Below are 23,877 nucleotides of genomic sequence, written 5' to 3'. Positions count from 1 at the left end.
ACCCAGAATGAACAATACCCATTCTATTTGGTAGTAAAAACTTTGAAAGCCTTAACAATATGTACAAGCTACATAAGTCCTCAACGCAACCATCATTGTCAAACTTTATAATTTCATCAAAAATCATCTTCACAATTACATTATTAGTTTCAAATAAAGTCATAGTATGAGTTTCGTCTACTATTTTGTGCATGTCTATTTTTCTCCCACACCTATCAACCCCAAACCTAAACAAACATCTAACAAGGACAATGACACAACTTCAAACCTTATGACAAAACTTTGTCTCCTCTCCACCCACCTAGAACACAACTCCCTAAGTAGTGTTTGACTCAGTTTTACCTTGTCACCCAACAACGTTAGCCATGCAAATTGAGTTGATTGAATTAAACTCTTATGTTCATGAGTTAAACTCTTATTCACTACACCCAAAAAACTTGTCCTACAATAATGCCTAAACACCTACATATGAAATGGAAATAAAAAGTCATGAAAAATAAAAATCATGATGTGTAGTGAACAAATTATGATTTTGTTCCATTAGACCTTATGCTCCATAACTAAATCATCAACTTCACTTGCATGTCCCTCCATTATCCTAAAAAAACATGAATTTCAAAATTTATACTTGTAAACTAATATAACCAACTACATACTGACCACAACTTAACTAAGACCAAATAACAATGGCAGTGCAGTAAGGAGGGTGTGATTTCAAGACTTACCACTGAGACACACATGCAGGTACACCCTAAAGCACAATAAAGACGTGATATGCCTATAATTTGTAAGTGAATATATTGGCACTCTTATACATTGAGTACCGATATATTGCCAACTATGATGTGGTTGTGCCAGGATACAAACTCAAGTGCTAATACTCAACCATTCAATGGGTTCTAAGTTGGTGTGAGGTGGAACCTTGACTAAACTAAAAAATATGAAGAAAGAATTGTTCGGTTCATGGAGCTTGGAGGCTAACTTTTTTATATACGGACACTTCAATAAAAGACCTCTAAACAAAGAACATTGAGTTGTTTACTGAGATGTCCTTATGAAAGATTGGATTCCTGCAATCAGAAGATAAATAAAAGGACAACAAAGTCAAGTTAAACGATTTAGAGCAAAGCAAAATTGAATGAAATTGGCTCATCATAAGGAGTTGTTGGCTCTAGAAAAGGCTAACTAAAATCTTGACAAGTTCAAAAGGTTTTGTCTTGGTCAACATGAGGTAAGCTTCAACAAGGATCTTAGGTAGGTGATTCTTCTACATCAAATACCTTTTAGATTAAGGAAAATTTGATGAAATTCAGTTGTGAAGGTGACTTAGTAATAGTCAAGGATATCCAAATGAGGAGTAGATGACCTTGGAAGATGATGAAGGATTTGTTAATCACCCAAACCCAATATTGATGATGCCAACCTCGATGTTTGGCTATGAAAACTAATCAAATACACAAGAAGGGAGGGTTGAATTGTGTATTTTAAATTTAATTTTTTCACAATGTATCGTCGTATGTTGCATATTCAAACAATAATTTTATATGGCATATGATCTATCAAATTTTGTTGAAAAACTTAGTTTGTTAAACTCTCATTCTTTCGTTAGTGCAATGTGATAATATGTAATGAACATTATATAAAGGAAAGAAAAATTTATGTTGGAAATTTTATACTAGTTAGTTTGATAGTGCAAACTATGTTTAGTTCCTAATCAAATGATTGAATTTCATTATGCAAACTATCGCTGCAAGTTACAACACGAGTATTATTTAGAACTCAATTATTATTAACTAAAAATAACCTAAGTATTATTTGGAACTTAGTCACTCCTAACTAATAACTTGATTATTTATTGGAACTCAACCACTCTTGATTAAAAACCAAGAGTATTTTTTTACAACAACCACTCGTGGTTAAAACTGAGTATTCTTTGGAATATAATGACTTTCGACTAAACAAACAAGGTTTGTAAGGTGTGATCTAAATTATCATAAGGTTCATTCACTATAAAGAGAATCAACGTTTTTCAAGGTATATGAAGTATAAACATTTTTCAAGATTGTTAAATGAATACAACAATATTCTTATCATTGGTTGAAATGGGTAATTTACGTCATAGTTTTTATGTCAGACATCCTTAGTCATAACATAAAAAAAAGTGTGTTGACAAATTTGAAAATAAAACAAAAAGTTTTATGTCGAACCACATAGGATTTGACATAAATTTCAAAACTTATGTCGTATGACCCATAGTGGAACCCTATGTGAAATAGTTACAACTTTCACATGCACTTGAAAGTGATATATGAAAGTAGTTGCAACTATCACATAGGTTTGAAAGTGACATGTTGGAGGAAGTTACTCTTCCCATGTGTCTTTTCATGTCTTTAACCATCAACTCTTAAAAATAATATTAATCATTTAAAATTTACAAAGAAAAAAATAAAATAAAGGATAAAATGTCCCATTCAAGGTTAATTGCACATTAATGTATTAATGTTATTTTTTTTTTAGCAAAGACATGAGGTTAATTGCACATTGATGTATTAATGTTACTTTTTCTTTTAGCAAACACAAGACTAAACATGTGTTTAATTATAAATTTTTATTACATTAGATACTATTTTCTTTGTCAGCAAAGAATAAAATAAATTAAAATGAAGTATTTTAGAGATGTTGAAATTCTTATACAATAATACAATTCCTGTTGTCTAAATCTAAAGGTTTTTCTCAATTTTAATCAGATTCTATTTAATATATAATATTTACCCCTTTTTTTAATTCATTTAAACCCTGTGAATTTCTATAATTCCAGCAACACTTAATTAAGGTTGTCATTTATTTGATAACGTTCTTTGTTATCATTTATAACCTACTTCATCTTTAGTTCCCCCTCAACAACATGGCCTTATCTCTCATATGTTAACTATCACATAAACCATATTGATTTTAATTAATATAAATATTATGACTGTTATAATTCTAGGACACTAATGAATCACTCTTTTTAATTTCTTCACCTTTTTATGAACTCCTTCTCCTTTATTCTTCTTTGTCTATTTTCATTATTCTTTGTTCATCTTTTTCTTTGTCTATTTTTATTCTTCCTCGTCCATCTTCAATCCTTCCGCTAATCCGATAAGATCTTATGCCATGAACTACAAGTTGTTGTCATTGTGTGATCCATTATCACTTTCAGGTAATTAGGTTGTATATTGTAATTATAGTTTTAGTAATTGTAAAAAAGTTAGAATTTTGAACAATTTTAAGTTAATATATTGGCTCCATGTTGTTTTTTTTTCAAATAAAAGAGAATATGCTCTAAAATAATTTGATTTATATAAAACACAACGAAAAAGATTGGTATTGTCTCACCTTAAAAGCATCATAATTTTTTACAGAAAAAAAAACTATTATTATTTATTTTATTGTGTACAAAAATTAAAGGAAACGATGTCACAAAGTAGATTGAAGAAACTTAGAACTTTAGAAAAATGTCATTATATATATATATATATATATTAAGCTCTTATTTTACCTATTTTGTTTTACAATTTTAGCACTTATTTCATTTGTTACCCTGTTTAATTATATATAATTTTTTAATTGTATAAGTAGGATTAAAGGTAAATAAAAAATATTATTATTATTATTGAAGAAAAAAAAATTCTATATCTGGTCAACAACTAATATTGAATGTAGAAAGTTGTTTTCATGCTTATTTGAATCAAGTGTGAAATATAGAACATCAATTTAAAAAATTAGATATATTTACTTTCTACACCATTCTTTTGTTTCTATATAAGGCATACCCTGATATAAAATATCTAAAATAATTAATAATGTAAACAATAATTTTTTTTTATTAATGTCCGTGGAGTTAACTTGATTTAACCCATGCTTACTAAAATGTTATATATATATATATATATATATATAATATTCTTTATTTTTCATAAGAATTTGTACATATTTTTACAATTGATTTATTATTTACGGTATAGTTGAGGTGGAAGTGAGATAAAAGAGGGGAGAAGATGTTTAAAAATTTAGGGAATATTGATTTTTTATATAATCTTAAAATATTAAATGTTTGGAAAACATTGATATAAAGTAATATAAATTAAATAGGTGATGCTCTGGACTATACAAAAAGAAAATACACATTGTTGAATTGGGCGTTGTTGTATCGTTGGTGGGCCTGGCGGGTGTGTGATTTGGGTTAAAAAAGTATTCGGGTAGGTTTTGGTGAATTTGGTGAATGTGGGAAGAGTTAGAGGAAGCTGAGGAGTGTGGAGGGTGGAGTCGAGAAGTATACGACGAATGAAACATCTTCCAGTGATCCAAGAGTTTTAAACAAAATCTGTTAGATGAAATGCGAATTTGTGATCTGAAACTAAGTTTCCTCTTAATAATATTGTAGATGATCATTCACAATTAAAGAGGTATGGAAGTTCTCAGTCGTGATGTAGATGGATCACCAGGATATTGTCGAAGACATTGAAAATATGGTTCGATCTTACGTTGTTGAGAAGGTAAAAGAAATTTTCTGTGTTTGCTTAATTTCTTCTCACTCTTCCTATTGAATAACTTGATTGGATGCTGCATTATTATTTCATTTAGTGCACTCTTTTGTTTTGTACTTTTACCTCTCCTTTCTCTGTTTCTATGGTGATATGGGTAATTGATTACCTTGTTGAAATGTTTATTTATATATTAGTCAGCAAGTGGTGATGGTGTTAAGATACATATGGACTTTAACTGTTGCTATACTTGATTCTTTGACAGCCTAATTCAACCAAGACATAGCAACTTCTAATACTATTAAGCTTTCAAAGGAGGTGGATCCCACAGGTATATAATTTTTCTGTAGAATAATGACTTGTTTATACCTTTGCTCTTGTCATTATTTGTCACTGAAATCCTTGAATGTAAATAAATCCAGGTGAGAGGACATTTGGAGTGCTGACAAACAAAGCTTGATTTAATGAATGGACAAAGCAACTAATGCTTTGAATGTAATCTTTCTTTCTCCTTCTAGCATGTTCCCTGTCCTGCTATTTATGTGGTAAACATTTAAATTTCTAAAAGTTTTAACCGTGCCCTATATAACCATGATGAGTGAAAGCCTTAATCATTTGTCATGGTTAGATAAGTTAATATATAATGTAGAGCAAAATTCCTTTTCTTCATTGTACCGGTCGGGCACTGTGACATGCACATTAAATAACTTAAATAAATAAATAAATCCATTGAATGAGTCAAACACATTTTATATAGTACTCCCTTGATATTAGGAAGCCACCAGGCACGACCCAGAGACCACTAAACATGTCTCTAGCAATCGGTTACTTGCCTCACACAGCCAAGACCCAAGTCAACCTACTAAAGGAACTTCTGAAAGGGGGAAAATATATGTTTTTCATACTATCAGAGAAATCTAACAAAACACTAGTACTGACTTGAGCGTCGGAGTGCAATCGCAGGTACTCCGCCGACCGGCCGAAGCACGCGAGAAGGAAGAAAGATTTTAAGAATTGGACAGCTAAATACACGGAACCCATTGCGTATCGACGTGGATCAATATTACTCAGCCCCTAACATCCATACAGGTACAATTGGCGCCCACCGTGGGACCGAGTAATCACTTTTCCCAGGCCTAAGGATTCCAACAAGTGAAGATGGTTTCAACAGCAAACAATACCAACAATGACAACGCAGCGAAAGAACATAGGATGATGCTCCAAACTCTCCAAGCCCAGATGCAGGAGTTGCTTCAGAAAGCAGTTACTGACCAGTTGCGTCAGGAGGAGGAGAAGAAAAGACAGGAAGACGAACGCCAACTGCACGTTGAAGAAATGGCTCAGTTAAAGGAGCAAAACAAAAGATTAATGGAAAGACTCTAATTGTCTGAACGTGAAGGACATTCACGTGCACCCACACCACCGCCACATCAATCTGGGACAAGAGCAATAGCCCAGACAGTGCCTCACACATCACTCGTCCAACAAACCCACCAAAGTGTGAAGCAGGTAATCACAAACAGAGTAGCAAACCCAAGGGGCCATCCGTTTACGGATGGTATCATAGCCACACCTCTTACTAACAAATGGAGAGGTTTAACCATGAACCTCTATGATGGTTCCACGGATCCGGATGAGCACCTGAATATCTTCAAAACACAGATGACCCTCTACACGATTGATCGGACGGTGTGGTGCAAAGTCTTTCCTACATCTCTCAAGGAAGGGTCTCTCGGATGGTTTTCTGACCTTCCCCCTAATTCCATTGCCAGCTTTGATGCTTTGGAATTAAAGTTTACTACTCAGTATGCCACAAGTAGACCTCATCGGACGTCCTCCATGTCCCTTCTTAACGTTAGACAAGAAAGAGGAGAATCCCTAAGAGCTTTTATGGACAGGTTTAGTAAAGTTTGTATGGGCATACACAATTTGAATCCAGATATAGCTATGCATCACTTGGCTTCGGTCATGCTGCCAGGAAGTTTCACAGAAAGCCTTATCAAGCGGCCACCATATAGTATGGACGAATTGAGAACAAGAGCGACAAAATTCATGCAAATTGAAGAGCATGTCGATTATCATCGAAAAACGCATGTCGAGAACACAGACAAAAACAAGGGAGTTTGTCCTCCAATAGTACCGACCGACCGAGACCGATATCGCCCCAATAGGGGTCCCCGCTTCCACAATTATACACCGTTGGTCGTACCCAGGAGAAAGATTTTGGATGAAGCACAGCAAACTGAACTGATCCCAGCACTGAAACAGTCACAGACTCCTCCCAATGCCGATACGGGTAAACGCTGTCAGTACCATCGCAACTACGGTCATACGACCGAAGGTTGCCAAGCATTAAAAGATAAAATAGAAGAACTTGTCCAGGCCGGTCATCTTCGCAAGTTTGTGAAGACAACAATAACCACACCCAGATCGCCCCAGCGCGATCCTGATTCCCGAGAACGTTCGGGACGAAGAGACAACCGAACCCGCGACGATCATCGTCGCTCTAACATAAGGAAACGAAGTGAAAGTCCAGTCAGACGGACGAGACCCAAAAGTGAAAGTCCCGAACGTAGAAGTCGAACTAAGCAGAAAATTCGTGAAGTTATCAATACAATCGTCGGACCAATGTCACTCGGCGTACCTCCTCAAGAGGTTAGTTACATTGCAGGTGGAGGATGTTCCAATTCGACAAGGAAGAAGCACTTAATAGCGATCCAATTCGTCCATTCGGCCTTCACACATCGCCGACCGCACGTACCGCCGATCACATTTACTGATGCTGATTTCACAGCAATTGATCCCGCTCAGGACGACCCCATGGTCATAACAGTGGAGATAGACAAGTTCGCAATCGCTAAGGTCCTGGTGGACCAAGGTAGCTCGGTTGACATCCTTTATTGGGAAACATTGAAGAAAATGCAGATTTCGGAGGCAGAGATACAGCCTTACAACGAACATATAGTTGGGTTTTCAGGAGAAAGGGTAGATACAAGATGATTCATTGACCTATTCACTACATTCGACGATGACTACCTCAGCAAGACTATTAACATACGATACCTGCTAGTCAATGCTAATACATCCTACAATATCTTGCTCGGTCGTCCATCCATCAACAGGTTAAAAGCCATTGTTTCAACCTCTTACTTAGCCATGAAATTCCCCTCGGTCAATGGGAATATAGCCATAGTGCATGTAGATAAGAAGATAGCGCGAGAATGCTATGTAGCTAGCCTGAAACTAGAGCCAATCCGAAGGCTTTATACCACATCGACCGACCGATCCCCATAACGGAGAGGTCAATCGTCGGAAAGACGTTCTAAAGGAAGAGGATCTAGAAGGCACTTGGTTGCTCTGGTCGACCTATACCCCCGGCTGGATGATCCTCGGATGGAACCAGGGGAAGATCTTCAACCCATATTCCTCCGTGACAAAGACCGCAAAACGCACATGGGAACGTCCCTCAAGTCGGACGATCGAGAAGCAATTGGTAAGACATTAACCAAAAATGCTGAACTTTTTGCTTGGACCGTTGCAGATATGCCAGGGGTAAAATCAAATGTTATCACCCACCGATTATCTGTCTACAAAGAAGCTAGGCCGATCGCCCAAAAGAAAAGAAAATTAGGTGAAGAGCGGCGTAAGGCCGCACGAGAGGAAACTGATAAACTAGTACAAGTTGGTTTCATTCAGAAGGCCCATTACACAACGTGGTTGGCCAATGTTGTAATGGTCAAGAAGGCGAATGGTAAATGGAGAATGTGTGTAGACTATACAGACCTTAACAAGGCATGCCCGAAGGACTCATATCCTCTACCTACTATCGACCGACTGGTCGACGGCGTGGCCGGACACCAAATCTCAAGCTTCCTTGATGCTTACTTAGGGTATAATCAAATACAAATGTACCATCGCGACCGGGAGAAGACACCATTCAGAACAGATTCCGACAATTTTTTCTATGAGGTCATGTCGTTCGGCCTCAAAAATGTCGGAGCCACATACCAGCGATTAATGGATCACGTTTTCCACGATATGATCGGACAGAACGTGGAGGTATACGTTGACGACATTGTCGTTAAATCAGATTCATGCGAACAACATATTTCCGATCAGAAAGAAGTTTTCCAGGCCTTGCGCAAATATCGCATGCGCTTAAATCCGGGAAAGTGCGCATTCAGCGTAGAAGGTGGAAAATTCCTAGGCTTCATGCTCACCCATCGAGGCATAGAAGTTAATCTAGAAAAATGCAAGGCAATCACAGAAATGAGAAGTCCCAGTGGACTTAAAGAGATTCAGCGGTTGGTTGGTCGTCTTACGTCATTGTCTCGGTTCGTACCTAAGTTTGTCGAACGAATGAGACCTATTATAAAACTATTGAAGAAAACAACTAAGTTTGAATGGACAGATGAATGCGAGCAGAATTTCCTCCAGCTTAAGACATTCCTGGCATCACCACCGATCATCTAGAAACCCAACACACGCGAGCCTATCATAGTATACCTAGCTATTTCCAACGAAGCGGTAAGTTCTGTTCTAGTGCAGGAAATCAAAATGGAGGAACGGCCGGTATACTTCGTTAGCCAAGTCTTGCACGGCGCGGAAGTCCGATACCAAATGGTAGAGAAAGTCACACTAGCTTTGGTCATTACCGCACGACGGATGCGGATGTATTTCCAGAATCATAGGGTCATAGTTAAAACTAACTATCCCATTATGAAGATCCTCACAAAACCTGACCTAGCCGGACGAATGATAGGTTGGGCAGTCGAATTGTCAGAGTTCCATATCGAATACCAACCTAGGGGGGCCATTAAGTCCCAAGCACTTGTTGATTTCACAGCAGAACTCACTCCTTATCCGACCGAAGAGAAGACATCTCGATGGACATAGTACGTAGATGGATCTTCAAACAGTCGTTCGTGCAGAGCGGGAGTTGTACTCGAAAGACCACGAGAGATCGTTATTGAACAAGCCATGAAGTTTGAATTTAAAACTTCAAATAATCAGGCCGAGTATGAAGCAATAATTGCAAGTTTACACCTGACAATCGAGTTAGAGATAACTACTCTAATTTGCAAAAGCGACTCCTGCCTAGTCGTCGGACAGCTCACTGAAGAATATGAGGTAAGGGAGACTTTGCTTCAACAATATTTTCACTTTGTAAAAAATCTCTTAAGCAGGTTCAAATAAATCTCGTTCCAACACGTCCGGAGGGAAAATAACACTCGGGCGGACGCTCTATCAAGATTGGCTACTGTCAAACAGAAAGGAGTCCATCGACCGGTCATACACGTGATCCTGGTTAAACCAAGTGTTGGTGCCGAAGAATGCATGGCAACCGATACTCAGCTTAACTGGATGACCCCTATCAAGCAATACCTAACCGAAGGAGTATGTGACCCGCACTTGGAGAAAACGATGAAACAGTAGGCCGCCCGATACATACTCATTGACCAAGACCTCTATCAGAGAGGATACTCCTAGGAGAGCCTTGATCCACCTACAACCCATTGAAGCTTCCGCAAACCACCACAAAAACCGTAAAAGAGAAGAGCTCAATGTCATCAGTATCTCTGCCTCCGAAATCTGCATTTTCTTGAATGTTTCCCAATAAAGGATGTCGACCGAGCTACCTTGGTCCACCAAGACCTTAGCGATTGCGAACTTGTCTATCTCCACTGTTATGACCATGGGGTCGTCCTGAGCGGGATCAATTGCTGTGAAATCGCCATCAGTAAATGTGATCGGCGGTATGTGCGGTCGGCGATGTGTGGAGGCCAAATGGACGGATTGGATCACTCTTAAGTGCTTCTTCCTTGCTGAATTGGAACATCCTCCACCTGCAAAACCACCTGCAATGTAACTAACCTCTTGAGGAGGTACGCCGAGAGACACTGGTCCGGCGATTGTATTGATAACTTCACGAACTTTCTGCTTAGTTCGACTTCTACGCTCGGGACTTTCACTTTTGGGTCTTGTCCGTCTGACTGGACTTTCACTTCGTTTCCTTATGTTTGAGCGTCGATGATCGTAGCGGGTTCGGCCGTCTCTTCGTCCCGAACGTTCTCGGGAATCAGGATCGCGTTGGGGCGATCTGGGTGTGGTTATTGTTGTCTTCACAAACTTGCGAAGATGACCGGCCTGGACAAGTTCTTCTATTTTATCTTTTAATGCTTGGCAACCTTCAATCGTATGACCGTAGTTGCGATGATATTGACAGTGTTTACCCGTATCGGCATTGGGAGTAGTAGGTGACTGTTTCACTTCGTCCCGAACGTTATCGGGAATCAGGATCGCGCTGGGGCGATCTGGGTGTGGTTATTGTTGTCTTCACAAACTTGCGAAGATGATCGGCCTGGACAAGTTCTTCTATTTTATCTTTTAATGCTTGGCAACCTTCGGTCGTATGACCGTAGTTGCGATGGTATTGACAGTGTTTACCCGTATCGGCATTGGGAGGAGTCTGTGACTGTTTCAGTGCTGGGATCAGTTCAGTTTGTAGTGCTTCATCCAAAATCTTTCCACTGGGTACGACCAACGGTGTATAATTGTGGACGTGGGGACCCCTATTGGGGTGATATCGGTCTCAGTCGGCCGGTACTATTGGAGGACGAACTCCCTTGTTTCTGTCTGTGTTCTCGACATGCGTTTTCGATGATAATCGACATGCTCTTCAATTTGCATGAATTTTGTCGCTCTTGTTCTCAATTCGTCCATATTGTACGATGGTCGCTTGATAAGGCTTTCTATGAACCTTCCGGGCAGCATGGCCGAAAACTAAGTGATGCATAGCTATATCTGGATTCAGATTGCGTATGCCCATACAAACTTTACTAAACCTGTCCATAAAAGCTCTTAGGGATTCTCCTCTTTCTTGTTTGACGTTAAGAAGGGACATGGAGGACGTCTGATGAGGTCTATTTGTGGCATACCGCTGGCAATAGAATTAGGGGGAAGGTCAAAAAACCATCCGAGAGGCCCTTCCCTGAGAGATGTAGGAAAGACTTTGCACCACACCGTCCGATCAATCGTGTAGAGGGTCATCTGTGTTTTGAAGATATTCAGGTGCTCGTTCGGATCCGTGGAACCATCATAGAGGTTCATGGTTAGACCTCTCCATTTGTTAGTGAGAGGTGTGGCTATGATATCATCCGTAAACGGATGGCCCCTTGGGTTTGCTACTCTGTTTGGGATTACCTGCTTCACACTTTGGTGGGTTTGTTGGACGAGTGATGTGTGAGGCACTGTCTAGGCTATTGCCCTTGCCCCAGATTGATGTGGCGGTGGTGTGGGTGCACGTGAATGTCCTTCACGTTCAGACTGTTCGAGTCTTTCCATTAATCTTTTGTTTTGCTCCTTTAACTGAGCCATTTCTTCTGCATGCCGTTGGCGTTCTTCTTCCTGTCTTTTCTTCTCCTCCTCCTGACGCAACTGGTCAGTAACTCCTTTCTGAAGCAACTCCTGCATCTGTGTTTGGAGCATCATCTTATGTTCTTCCGCTGCGTTGTCATTGTTGGTATTGTTTGCTGTTGAAACCATCTTCACTTGTTGGAATCCTTAGGCCTGGGAAAAGTGATTATTTGACCCCACGGTGGGCGCCAATTGTACCTGTATGGATGTTAGGGGCTGAGTAATATTGATCCACGTCGATACGCAATGGGTTCCGTGTCCTTAGCTGTCCAATTCTTCAAATCTTTCTTTCTTCTCGCGTGCTTCGACCGGTCGGCGGGGTACCTTCGATTGCACTCCAACGCTCAAGTCAGTGCTAGTGTTTTGTTAGGTTTCTCTAATAGTATGAAAAACGTACTTTTTCCTCCTTTCAGAAGATCCTTTAGTAGGTTGACATGGACCTTGGCTGTGTGGGCCAAGTAACCGAATGCTAAAGACATGCTTAGTGGTCTCTGGGTCATGTCTGGTGGCTTCCTGATATCAAGGGAGTGCTATACAAAATGTGTTTGACTCATTCAATGGAAGTTATAACTGTTTATTTTCCACGTGTAACTATGTTTATTTATTTAATGTGCACGTCACGATCGTCCGGTACAGCAGGTATAGAGTTACTTTAACAATTACTGCTTTTGTTATACAGCTCACAAATTGAACCTATATTATGCAAAACGATAAACTTCTCATTTCTTCCATACTTCTAATCACTTACATTCTGAGGTTCATTCTGTTCAACATACCCCTGCGTATAAGAGGTCATCCCACTTGCCACCACAAACAAACATAAGATTTTCCCAATGACAACACCTAATGTATGTCCCACATTGAAAAGATTTTGAAAAGAAAAAGAGTTTATAAATGTTTGTTAGATATAATTGGTTACCATTCATGGGATTGTACCCATGTTTTCCAGAATTCTAAACCGAGAGAATTTGTTGGATAAAAATTTGTACCAAAACACATCTACCATCTTCTTTTCCTTTAAAATTAACCTAAATAATTTTTTTTAAAACATTAAATAATGTATTCTTTGTAATTCAGTTGAAAAATGTCAATAAAATTTATTGACGCTAAATTTAAGAAAAATATATATTAACTTTAAAAAGTGAAAAAAAAATATTAAACTAAATAATATAAATCAAACAAGGAAAAAAGTATAATTTATGTACAATATAGATGACATTCGATAAATCCCCCAAATATGTGCAATATAGATTCCTCTTATATTATATTATATTATATTATATTATATTATATTATATTAAATTATATTTTTTCAATGTTTTATTTATATTATATTATCTTTTTCCATGTTTTATTTATATTATTATCTTTTTCTATGTTTTATTTATATTATATGTTTCACATATTTAATTTATATTACATCATATCAATATTTTACAAACATTTAATTTTTTTTAAGTGTAAATAAAAAATCGGAAGCATAGTTCCAATATCAAGTTCTTGAAATGAAAATTTTTATTAATTTTGTTACCAAACATCAATATATCCTAAAGTTTTAAACATTTTTCCCCTCTTTTACATCACCTTTACCACTCTACCGCATATAATAAATAAAATGTCTAAACATGTATAAATTCTTATGAAACATGAAGAATATTATGCATATACAACAGTTTAGATGGCATTGGATGAATTAAGTTATCTCCACCGGATATTAAGAGAAAAAAATATTATTGTTTACATTATAAATTATTTTAGATATTCTATATCAGTTGTGTGCCTTGTATAGAAAAAAAATGGTATAGAGAATAAACATAGAAAAAATGGTGCAGAAAGTAAAATAATTACACATAAAGATAAAGCTCTATATCCTCATACAGAATATTGGGTACAACCCTATGGAACACATTCTGTTCAGGATCGTAACCAATAGTATCTCACAAGTCTTTATAAACCCTTTTCGTTTTCAAAATCTTTTCGATGTGAAACTTATATTAGCTCCACATACCGTTAGATAGATTTTGTGTACATATTATATATTATTTGTTTTTTAATTTAGTTTTACGCCATACATTATATTATATTTAATTAAACTATACTGTTTTTAATGTTTTATTTATTATCACTGGTGCAAAAATATTAAAAGACGACTATTTTTTTATTTAAAATGACGACTTTATAGTCGCATTTCTTGTACACGTAGTCGTAAATACAAGAGATAAGAAGATGACTATTTAGCCGCATTCTTAAATGCCATTTATAAATGTTGTTATGGTAAATAGCCACATTCTTATATAATTTTTTATTTAAAAAAAAAACTTAAAACTCTAAACCCTAAACCCTAAGGCAACAATGACGGAGGCAACAACGACAGAGCAATGGTGACATTCGCCAATACAAGAAAACAAACAAATAAGGGAAACAAAACAAATATATAAACCAATGGTGAAAAAGAAAGAGAGCTCGAAATGAACTTACAATGGCACGAAGAAGATAATGAAGGGTCACAAAAGAAGAGAGCAAGCATGAGAGCAAAAACAATAAATAAAATGTCAAAATATGTATAAATTCTTATAAAAAATGAAGAATATTATGTATATACAACAATTTAGATGACATTAGATAAATCAAGTTATCTCCACCGGATATTAAGAGAAACAAACATTATTGTGTTCTACCAATCTAAGGATACATATTATTTAAGAACATGTTGTGTGTTTCGGTACAATTTTTTATCAAAAGGTTTATCCATGTATTTGACCGTAAGTAACAAAACTTGAAAAGTTTTACAAAAAGAATTACAGAGTCTGTCAGATACAGATGTCACTATGAGGAAGCTCAGATCACCAAGTCACAGTTCATCCAACAAACTATGTTTAAAACACTGGGGTACAACTCTATGGAACACATCCTGTTCAGAGTCGTAACCATGTTCAGGGTCATAACCAATGATATCTCACAAGCCCTTTTTGTTTTCAAAATCTTTTCGATGTTGGACTTATATTAGTTCTACATATCCTTAGATAGATTTTGCATATAAATTCTATATTATTTGTTTTTTATTTTATTTTAAAACCATACATTATATTACATTTAATTAAATTATACTTTTTCAATGTTTTATTTATATTGTATTATGTTTTTCCATGTTTTATTTGTATTATATTATATTTTTCCATGTTTTATTTATTTTATACGTTTCACCTATCTAATTTATATTACATCATATCAATATTTTGCAAACATTTAATTTTTTTAAGTGTATATAAAAAATCGGATGCATAGTTTCAATGTCGAGTTCTTGATATGAAATTTCTTATTAATTTTTTTTACCAAACATCAATATATCCTAAAATTTTAAACATTTTCTCCCCTCTTTTATGTAACTTCTACCACTTTACCGCATATAATAAATAAAATGTTAAAATATGTATAAATTCTTATGAAAATTAAAGAATATTATGCATATACAAACAATTTAGATGACATTTGATAAATCAAGTTATCTACATCGAATATTAATAGAAAAAGACATTATTGTTTACTTTATAAATTATTTTAGATATTCTATAGCAATTATGTGCCTTGTATAGAAAAAAATGGTGTATAGAAATAATTACAGATAAAGATAAAGCTCTATATCCGATTGAACATGCAGACTAGTAGAAGCTCAGATCACAAAGTCACAATTCATCCCACAAACTCTGTTTAGAACAATGGGACAACGGGGTACAACCCTATGAAATACATCATGTTCAGGGTCGTAACCAATGATATCTCACAAGCTTTTATAAACTCTTTTTGTTTTCAAAATCTTTTGTGAAACTTATATTAGTTCCACATATCCTTAGATTTTGCATACATTTTATATATTATTTGTTTTTTAATTTACTTTTACACTACACATTATATTATATTCAATTAAATTATACTTTTTCAATGTTTTCTTTATATTATATTATCTTTTCCCATGTTTTATTTATATTATATTATCTTTTTCCATGTTTTATTTATATTATATGTTTCACCTATTTAATTTATATTACATCATATCAATATTTTGCAAACATTTAATTTTTTTAAGTGTATATAAAAAATCGGAAGCATAGTTTCAATATCAAGTTATTGAAATGAAAATTCTTATTAATTTTTTTACCAAACATCAATATATCCTAAAATTTTAAACATTTTCTCCCCTCTTTTATGTAACTTCTACCACTTTACCGCATATGATAAATAAAATGTTAAAATATGTATAAGTTCTTATGAAAAGTAAAGAATATTATGCATATACAAACAATTTAGATGGCATTTGATAAATCAAGTTATCTACATTGGATATTAATAGAAAAAGACATTATTGTTTACTTTATAAATTATTTTAGATATTCTATTGCAATTTTGTGTCTTGTATAGAAAAAAATGGTGTATAGAATAAACGTAGAAAAAATGGTGCAGAAAGTAAAATAATTACCTATAAAATAGAGCTTTATATCCTCAGACAGAACTTAGATATAACGTTGTTTCGTCTAAGGTTAAATATTATATAAGAACATTATGTTGTTGAGTTTCGGTACAATTTTTAATAAAAAAAGGTTTATACAGTAACAAAATTTGAAAATTCTTATTAAATTTTTTATCAAACATCACTATATTCTAAAATTTTAAATATTTTCACCCCTTTTATCTCATTTCTACAACTACAACTAAGGTGGTCATCTAAATCTAAATATTTGGATCAGATTTTAAATCCAAATCTATATCTTTTTATAAAACTAATTTGGATTTTTATAAATCCAAATCTAAATATTTGGAATGGATTTAAAATCCAAATCCATATTTTTATAAAAAAAAATTAAATTAGATTTTAAATTCAAATTCATCTTTTAAAAAAAAATTAACATAATATTAATATAGTTATATGTAAAAAACTTTAATATTATAAAAACATTAAATAAATATAATAAAATTATAATTTAATAATACCAAAATTTAAAGATAACATATTCCATAAATTCTTAACTATATCTACCTATAATACTTTAATTAATCTTGAATTTATTTTTTTAAAAATTAGAACCTTTAAATGTTCATTTAAATTTGATTAATTTTAACAAAAAATTTCAGTTGAATTACTTTCTTTAGTTGACTTGAAATTTTGAAAATGGTTGTAATTGCCTTATATATATATATATATATATATATATATATATTAAACTTATATAAAAACATGTACTGTACTAAAAAAATAGAAATGGCACTGTGATGTCGTGGAAAAAGAAAATAAATGACGGGCATTGCTTTGTTATAGAATCTGAGTAAGAAGTAATCTGTGCCGAGAGACGAAGAGTAAATCAGAACGTGATTAATTCAAACAAATAAAATTTGGATTGGAATTTAGATTTTCGTTTTTTAAATCTGTATAACTAAAATGGAAATCTGATCAGGAATGTTATAAAATTTGGATTAAAATAAAAACCAGATTTTAGATAAATGAATTTTTAGTGGAGCAAAACAATGCAAAAAAATAGAGGAGTTTGGTTCAATCAGATTTTTTTCCCACCCTTGTCTACAACAACTTTACCGCTTATAAGAAATAAAATGTCAAAATATGTATAATTTCTTATGAAAAATAAAGAATATTATGTATATACAATTTAGATGTCATTCAATAAAAACATTATTTGTAACATAATAAATTATTTTAAATATTTTATATCAATTGTGTGCCTGGTATAGAAAAAAAAATGGTGTAAAAAATAAACGTAGAAAAAATGGTGCAGAAAGTATAATAATTACAAGATAAAGATAGAGTTATAAATCTTTATATAGAAGAACAAGAACATGATGTTGTTATCAAAAGGTTTACCCATGTGGTTGATCGTATACTTAATTATAAAAAATCATCTATAAACATCATTAAGAGGAAACTCAAATTACAAAGTCCCAATTTATTTAACAAACTTTGTTTAAAACAATGGGATAACGAAATATAATCCTATGAAACACATTCTGTTCAAGGTCGTAACTATTCATATCTGACAAACATTTATAAACCATTTTAATTTTCAAAATCGTTTGAATGTGGAACTTATATTAGGTGATGTCGCAAAAATCTGGTGTTTGTTGGTGGTGGCAACTGGGATAACCCTAAACCCTAAACGTTGAATATCTAATGGAAGAACATAATGTAACTCTCACTAATCTAAGTGATTATAAGTATGGAATAAAGGAGGAGTTTATCGTTTTACATACCTACTAAATTCCGAAAGAAAAAAAATGAACATTTCCTATAATTTTAAACATGTTCTCTTTTCTTTTATCTTATTTCGACTACAATTGTACCGTAAATAATAAATAAATTGTAAAAATATATGTACAAATTCTTATGAAGAATAAAGTTTATATATACAACAATTTAACAAGCATTGGATAAATAAGTTATCTCCACGTGATATTAATAGAAAAAATATATTATTTACATTATAAATTATTTTAAATATTCTATATCAGTTGGATGTCTTATATAGAAAAAAATGGTGTAGAAAGTAAACATAGAAAAAAAAAGGTGTTGAAAGTAAAGATGTCACATTTTTTAAATTGATGTTGTATATTTCACACTTGATTCAAATAAGCATGAAAAAAACTTTCTACATTCTACATTACTTGTTGACCACAAATGGAAAATGTTTTTTCTCAAAATAATAATAATATTTTTTATTTACCATGAATCGTATAATTAAAAAAATTATATATAATTAAACAGGGTACTAAATGAACTAGGTGCTAAAATTGTAAAAAATTAGGTAAAATAGGAGATATATATATATATATATATATGTGTGTGTGTGTGTGGAGAGAGAGAAAGAGAAAATGGCATTTTTCTAAAGTTATAAGTTCCTTACTTTGACCTCGTTTCCTTGAATTTTTTTACACAATAAAAAGATTATAATAGTTTTTTTTAATTTTCTGTAAAAAATTATGATGCTTTTAAGGTGAGTCAACACCAATCTTTTTCACTGTGTTTTATACAAATCAAATTATTTTAGAGCATATTCTCTTTTATTTGAAAAAAAAAACAACATGGAGACAATATATTAACTTAAAATTGTTTAAAATTCTAACTTTTTTATAACTACTAAAACTATAATTAATACGATTGCTCGGAGATGACAAAGAGAATTCTAGGTTTCACATATCAAGAACTGTATAAGCGATGTAATAAAGAAAGAAAGAACTGAGCGCGAAGAATCCTAATGGAAAGAGAGGAAAAAAGAGAAGAGAATGAAAAGCAAATATGAGAATTGTATTTCGTAAGATTTGAAAATGAATACACGGTGCAAAAAGCAAAAAGTAGGTGTATATATAAGTAAACTATGCCTAAGACTGTGGTGGTTACAAAAAGCAGAACTGGCCCAACAGAGGCCCATTACAAAATACTATTGGGCTTTATCATCTTAAATTGGGAGTAGATGTTTTGCATCTCCAACTTGGATTTGAGGGTGAGAGAGATAAAACCTAATCCATATTTTTCCAATGGAAACAACTAATTCTTTGTTTATTTTCTTATTGATCAATAATTCATTGTTCCTTGTGGGATTGATATTCGTCCTTAGGGACAATTATTACTTCTGACAAACGACGCGGTGCACTTGTCGTAAAAAGTCATCAAGTTTTTGGCGTCGTTGCTGGAAATAATTTTGATTTGTGGAGTATAATTTTCTAAATATTGTAAATATTTTAATTATTTTGATTTGTTTTGATTTTATTTATTTTATTTTATTACAGATTTGATTTGATCTTAATTTATAGATTTTCTGTTTTAAAAAGAAAGTTGTTTTTTTTCCTTTTCTTTACGTTATTTATTTTAGTTTGTTTTTATTTTATTTTATTTTTATTTTAATTTTTTTGTTATATTTTATTTCAGTTTTTTTGTTTTTACGTTTAGTTAAGTAGTTGGAGTTTGCGTAGGGTTATTTATTTATATTAATTAGTTATTTATTATTACTAGTTTCTGTTTTATTTTTACGTAAGTTTGCATTATTTTTAAATGATTTTAGTTAGTTATTGCAATTATAATTTTGTGTTTTGGTTTTTTTTATTTTATTTTATTTTATTTTTATTTTACTTATAGTATTTATTTGTTAGTTTAAGTTAGTTATTTTATTGTATTTTTAAGTTTTTATTTTTTTTGTTTTATATTTATTTATTTATTTTTGTTTTCTTTTATCTTGTTTTTAGTTTTTATTTTACGTAAGTTATTATATTATTTATATTTTTTTTCTCTCTGGATATTTTTGTTATTTTTCTCCTAAAGTCATTTTAGTGTTTTATTTTGTTTTTGTTTTATTTTTATTTTATTTTGCAGATTTTTTTAATTTGTTTTATTTTTATCTTCAGATTTTTTTTGAATTTTTTTTAAAAGAAAAAAAAATACACTTTTTTTTTTCTCTACACTAATATGTTTTAGGAAGAAAGCAACATGGCAGCAGAACAAGCATCACCTCCAAGGAGGACACTTGGAGATTATGTCATGTACTAAGGGCCAATGCATTTTTTTAGTATTGCAATACCTGTTACTGCCAAGGCCTTGGAAATAAAACCCACTTTTCTCACTCTCAACATTACCCATCAATTCAAAGCAATGGATCATGAGGATTCATGTTCACATTTGTCTACATTCATGTTCACATTTGTCTACATTCTATGAATTAGTGGGAACAATGGGCTTTCAATCAGGTGATCTTGAAAATGTTTATATGCGCTTGTTTTCTTTGTCATTGGCAGGAAAGGCTAAGGATTGATTCAGATCACTTCCAAATCAGAGTCTCACTATCACTAGTTGGAAGGATGTAGAGGAAATATTTCTGCAAAGATTTTTTCCAATTTCTCGCTACATCAAAGTAAAGTCTGAAATTTTTGTGTTCAGACAAGGAGCAGATGAATCATTCTGTGAGACATGGGAAAGATTTAAAATGATACTTAAAAAATGCCCAAATCATGGGTTTGAAGATATTGCTCAACTGAGCATATTTGTCACCGGTCTCAGATCTGACACAGGGATGCTCCTAGATGCTGCAGTTGGCGGCACAATGATGACTCTTGATGTAGAACAAGCGACAAGGATTATTGTTGCATTGACGTCAACTGATTATCAAGCCCAACATGATAGACAAAACACTCAGAAGGAAGGGTTGTTAGAAGATGCACTTTTGACTCAAAATAAAATTCTGACACAACAGATTGAGCAATTAACCACACAAATGGATAAGTTGCCCCAACATTTATATGTTGTTCATTCATCTCAAAGCCAGAGTCAATCAATCTGGTGTGATTTTTGTGGAGGTGATCATCCTAATGGTCACTGTTCTTATCAGAACAATTCACCTGAAGTTGAGGATCCATCCATGCTTGAAAAAATGAGTAAAGTTGAAGACGCCCTAACAAAACTTGTGATAATGGAAGAAAATAGCATGGCAACGATTAGGAATATAGAGATCCAGATGGAAAAAGTGGCCAAATAATTTGAAGAAATACAAAGTGGCCAGTTTTCAGTTGACAACCAAACCAACCCAAAAGAGCATTGCAATAATGTAGTAACTGAAAAAGAAGATGAGACTGAGGAGTTAGAGAGAGAAAAGAAAAGAAGTGAGGAAGAAAAAAGTGATAAGGAGATAGGTGTTCTTGAAAAAAATTTATCATATCCTCATCCTCCTTTAAAAAAAGAGAAGGAAAGAAAATTCTTTGATAAATTGCTCCCTAAAAATTATTTTGCAAGAAATTTGAAGCAAGATTCAACATTTGAAAGATTTTGAAAGAATATGAGCTATATTGAAGAAAGAAATATAGAGTTGGAGGATAGATACAATGTTATTATTCGAAAAGGCTTGCCTAAAAAATTCAAGGACCCAGGGAGTTTTAACCTTCCTGTGTCTGTAGGTGCTTTATTTGTAGACAATGCTTTATTGGATTTGGGAGCAAGCGTAAATATAATTCCTTTGACAATGCTGAAGAAAATATGTGATTTGGAGATTAAACCCACCAAGATGACTTTAAAGTTAGTTGATCAAGTATCCATATGGTGTGGTTGAAGATGTTCTCGTCAAGGTGGATAAATTCACATTCCTTGTGGATTTTGTTGTGATGGACATGAAAGAAGATGAGGAGGTTCCCTTGATACTTGGAAGACCCTTTATGAAGACTGCTAGAATCATAGTTGATGTTGACAAAGGAGAACTTCAAGTTAGAACTCAAGTGAGGAGGTAACTTTAAATCTTTTTGGTGGTCTAAAAAATTTTAATGCAGGGGAAGAATGTGTACAGAGGATGGATCAAAGAGAGATTTCCACCTTGAAATAAACAGGTGTCAAGCAAGATGACGTTAAACGAGCTCTTACTGGGAGGCAACCCAGTCCACATTTTAGTTTTATGTTGTTACCTTTGTTGATTTTATTTTTCAAAAATAAAAAATAAAAAAATCTTGTATGCCTCGTAATCATTTTGCAGGTTATGTATTTTGACCTGGGACATGTTCTATTATTCAGGGGGCAGATCCAACAAATGAAGCAAAACTATAGATAAAGATTTTAACAAAAAGCTGGATGATTTCTTAAGAAGAGAGGATTGAAAAAAAAATATGGTTTTATCTTTTATTTTTAGTTATTTGAATTTTATTTTCTGTTTAGTTTTTATTTTATTTTTCGGTTATTTTGTTTTCTATTTATTTTTTTTATTTTCTTATTTGGTAATTTGAATAAATTTGGTTTTGTTAGTTTTATGTCTTGAATTAATTTTCTTAAATAAATTTCAGTTTTAATTTGTTTGTTTTCTAATTTATTTTTCTCAAATAAAAAAAAACTAGAATATTAATTTTGAATTGTGGGAAAAAAGAATTTGTGTTTAAATATTAGATAATGAGATGAATTAGACACAGGTTAGAAAAAAAAAAGATTGAATCCCTATTCAAATGTAGTTGAAATTATGATACATGAAAATTTAACAGGATGATTGATTAAGATAGAGAATGACAGGACAAAAAGGAATGAGGCCAATTAAACCAAGTGAGTGTGTGAACCTTAAATAGTTTTGAGAGTTTTGTTGATGAATTGATAGTTGTGGTTGCTTAATTTTTATTTTTGTTACATCATAAAAGAACATGAAGATGATTGAGGCATTTGTTTGTGTTAATTAGGAACTCAGGACCAAATAGTCAACCTTTATCTTATTAGAATTCCATTTTTTTTATGTATCCCCTTTGGGTCAAGATTTTTGTTATTATTGTACCTTAACCTTTGATGATATATTTTTCTACCCTTGAGCATGTTTAAGAAAGGAGAACATAGATGAAATACATATACCAAAGGGAATGGTTGGTTCTTATTGTGAAATCTCAAAAAGTTAAAATGTAGGAAGAATATTTTCCTATTATTGAAAGAAAAAAAAAAAGAAAAAAAAGAAAGAGAAACAGAAGAAGAAAAAGAAATAGAAAAAAAAATCATCATGAAAATCATGAAAAGTCAGAAAGAAAAAGAGGAAAAAGGTGACATCGAAAGAAAGTGGTAATTAGATAACATATATGTTCTCTATAATTGAATTGTATGTATGTTCTTCTTCTTTAAGATGTGCATTTTGTTATTTAAGAAAAACCAATATTTTTTGGAAGCTAGACCTCATTACAACACTGGAAAAGACCTCAAGATTCATGTTTCTAATATGTTTGTGATTTGAAGATGAAATAAAAAGCAACTGTGATTTGTTATGATTCAGTGAAAATAGAGAGAAACACTTACCCGTGAGAATATGAGAAGATATTCCTTGATGAATTGTCATTTGTTTGTTTTGATTTGATCCTAGAAGTTGTTTGTGTCTATATTTTAATATATTTGAATTTGGAAGCATCATAAGTTTCTAATTTGATTAGTTGTTTAGTGAATTAA

At 33.1% G+C, this 23,877-nt stretch overlaps 2 protein-coding genes, 1 long non-coding RNA gene and 1 pseudogene across 3 annotated transcripts; 3 read left to right on the top strand and 1 right to left on the bottom strand.

Annotated features, from left to right (window-relative positions):
• The first annotated feature begins 4,199 nt into the window (after positions 1 to 4,199).
• LOC137821518 (uncharacterized) lies at positions 4,200 to 6,064 on the top strand. Its single transcript, XR_011082823.1, has 3 exons — positions 4,200 to 4,538; positions 4,792 to 4,857; positions 4,949 to 6,064. It is a non-coding gene; the product is annotated as an uncharacterized lncRNA (long non-coding RNA).
• A 64-nt stretch (positions 6,065 to 6,128) lies between these two features.
• On the top strand, positions 6,129 to 7,526 carry LOC137820750 (uncharacterized). The gene has a single exon (XM_068624988.1). It carries the CDS (start codon positions 6,129 to 6,131, stop codon positions 7,524 to 7,526), a length of 1,398 nt encoding a protein of 465 aa, XP_068481089.1.
• Positions 7,527 to 20,842: 13,316 nt separating this feature from the next.
• LOC137823233 (small nucleolar RNA R71) lies at positions 20,843 to 20,949 on the bottom strand (annotated as a pseudogene).
• An 814-nt stretch (positions 20,950 to 21,763) lies between these two features.
• LOC137820745 (uncharacterized) lies at positions 21,764 to 22,295 on the top strand. Its single transcript, XM_068624981.1, has 3 exons — positions 21,764 to 21,962; positions 22,036 to 22,184; positions 22,248 to 22,295. Exons 1-3 carry the CDS (start codon positions 21,764 to 21,766, stop codon positions 22,293 to 22,295), a joined length of 396 nt encoding a protein of 131 aa, XP_068481082.1.
• The last annotated feature ends 1,582 nt before the right edge of the window (positions 22,296 to 23,877 follow it).

This window comes from Phaseolus vulgaris, chromosome 9 (assembly GCF_000499845.2).
Source record: "Phaseolus vulgaris cultivar G19833 chromosome 9, P. vulgaris v2.0, whole genome shotgun sequence".
Lineage (NCBI taxonomy): Eukaryota > Viridiplantae > Streptophyta > Magnoliopsida > Fabales > Fabaceae > Phaseolus > Phaseolus vulgaris.
This window is presented reverse-complemented; position numbering and strand designations above follow the sequence as displayed.

Coding starts and splice junctions, on each gene's coding strand:
- LOC137820750 (XM_068624988.1), top strand. CDS start 6,129: ATGAACCTCTATGATGGTTCCACGGATCCGGATGAGCACCTGAATATC.
- LOC137820745 (XM_068624981.1), top strand. CDS start 21,764: ATGAGCTATATTGAAGAAAGAAATATAGAGTTGGAGGATAGATACAAT. Junction 21,963..22,035: donor GACAATGCTGAAGAAAATAT/GTGATTTGGAGA, acceptor GTGTGGTTGAAG/ATGTTCTCGTCAAGGTGGAT. Junction 22,185..22,247: donor TTGACAAAGGAGAACTTCAA/GTTAGAACTCAA, acceptor ATTTTAATGCAG/GGGAAGAATGTGTACAGAGG.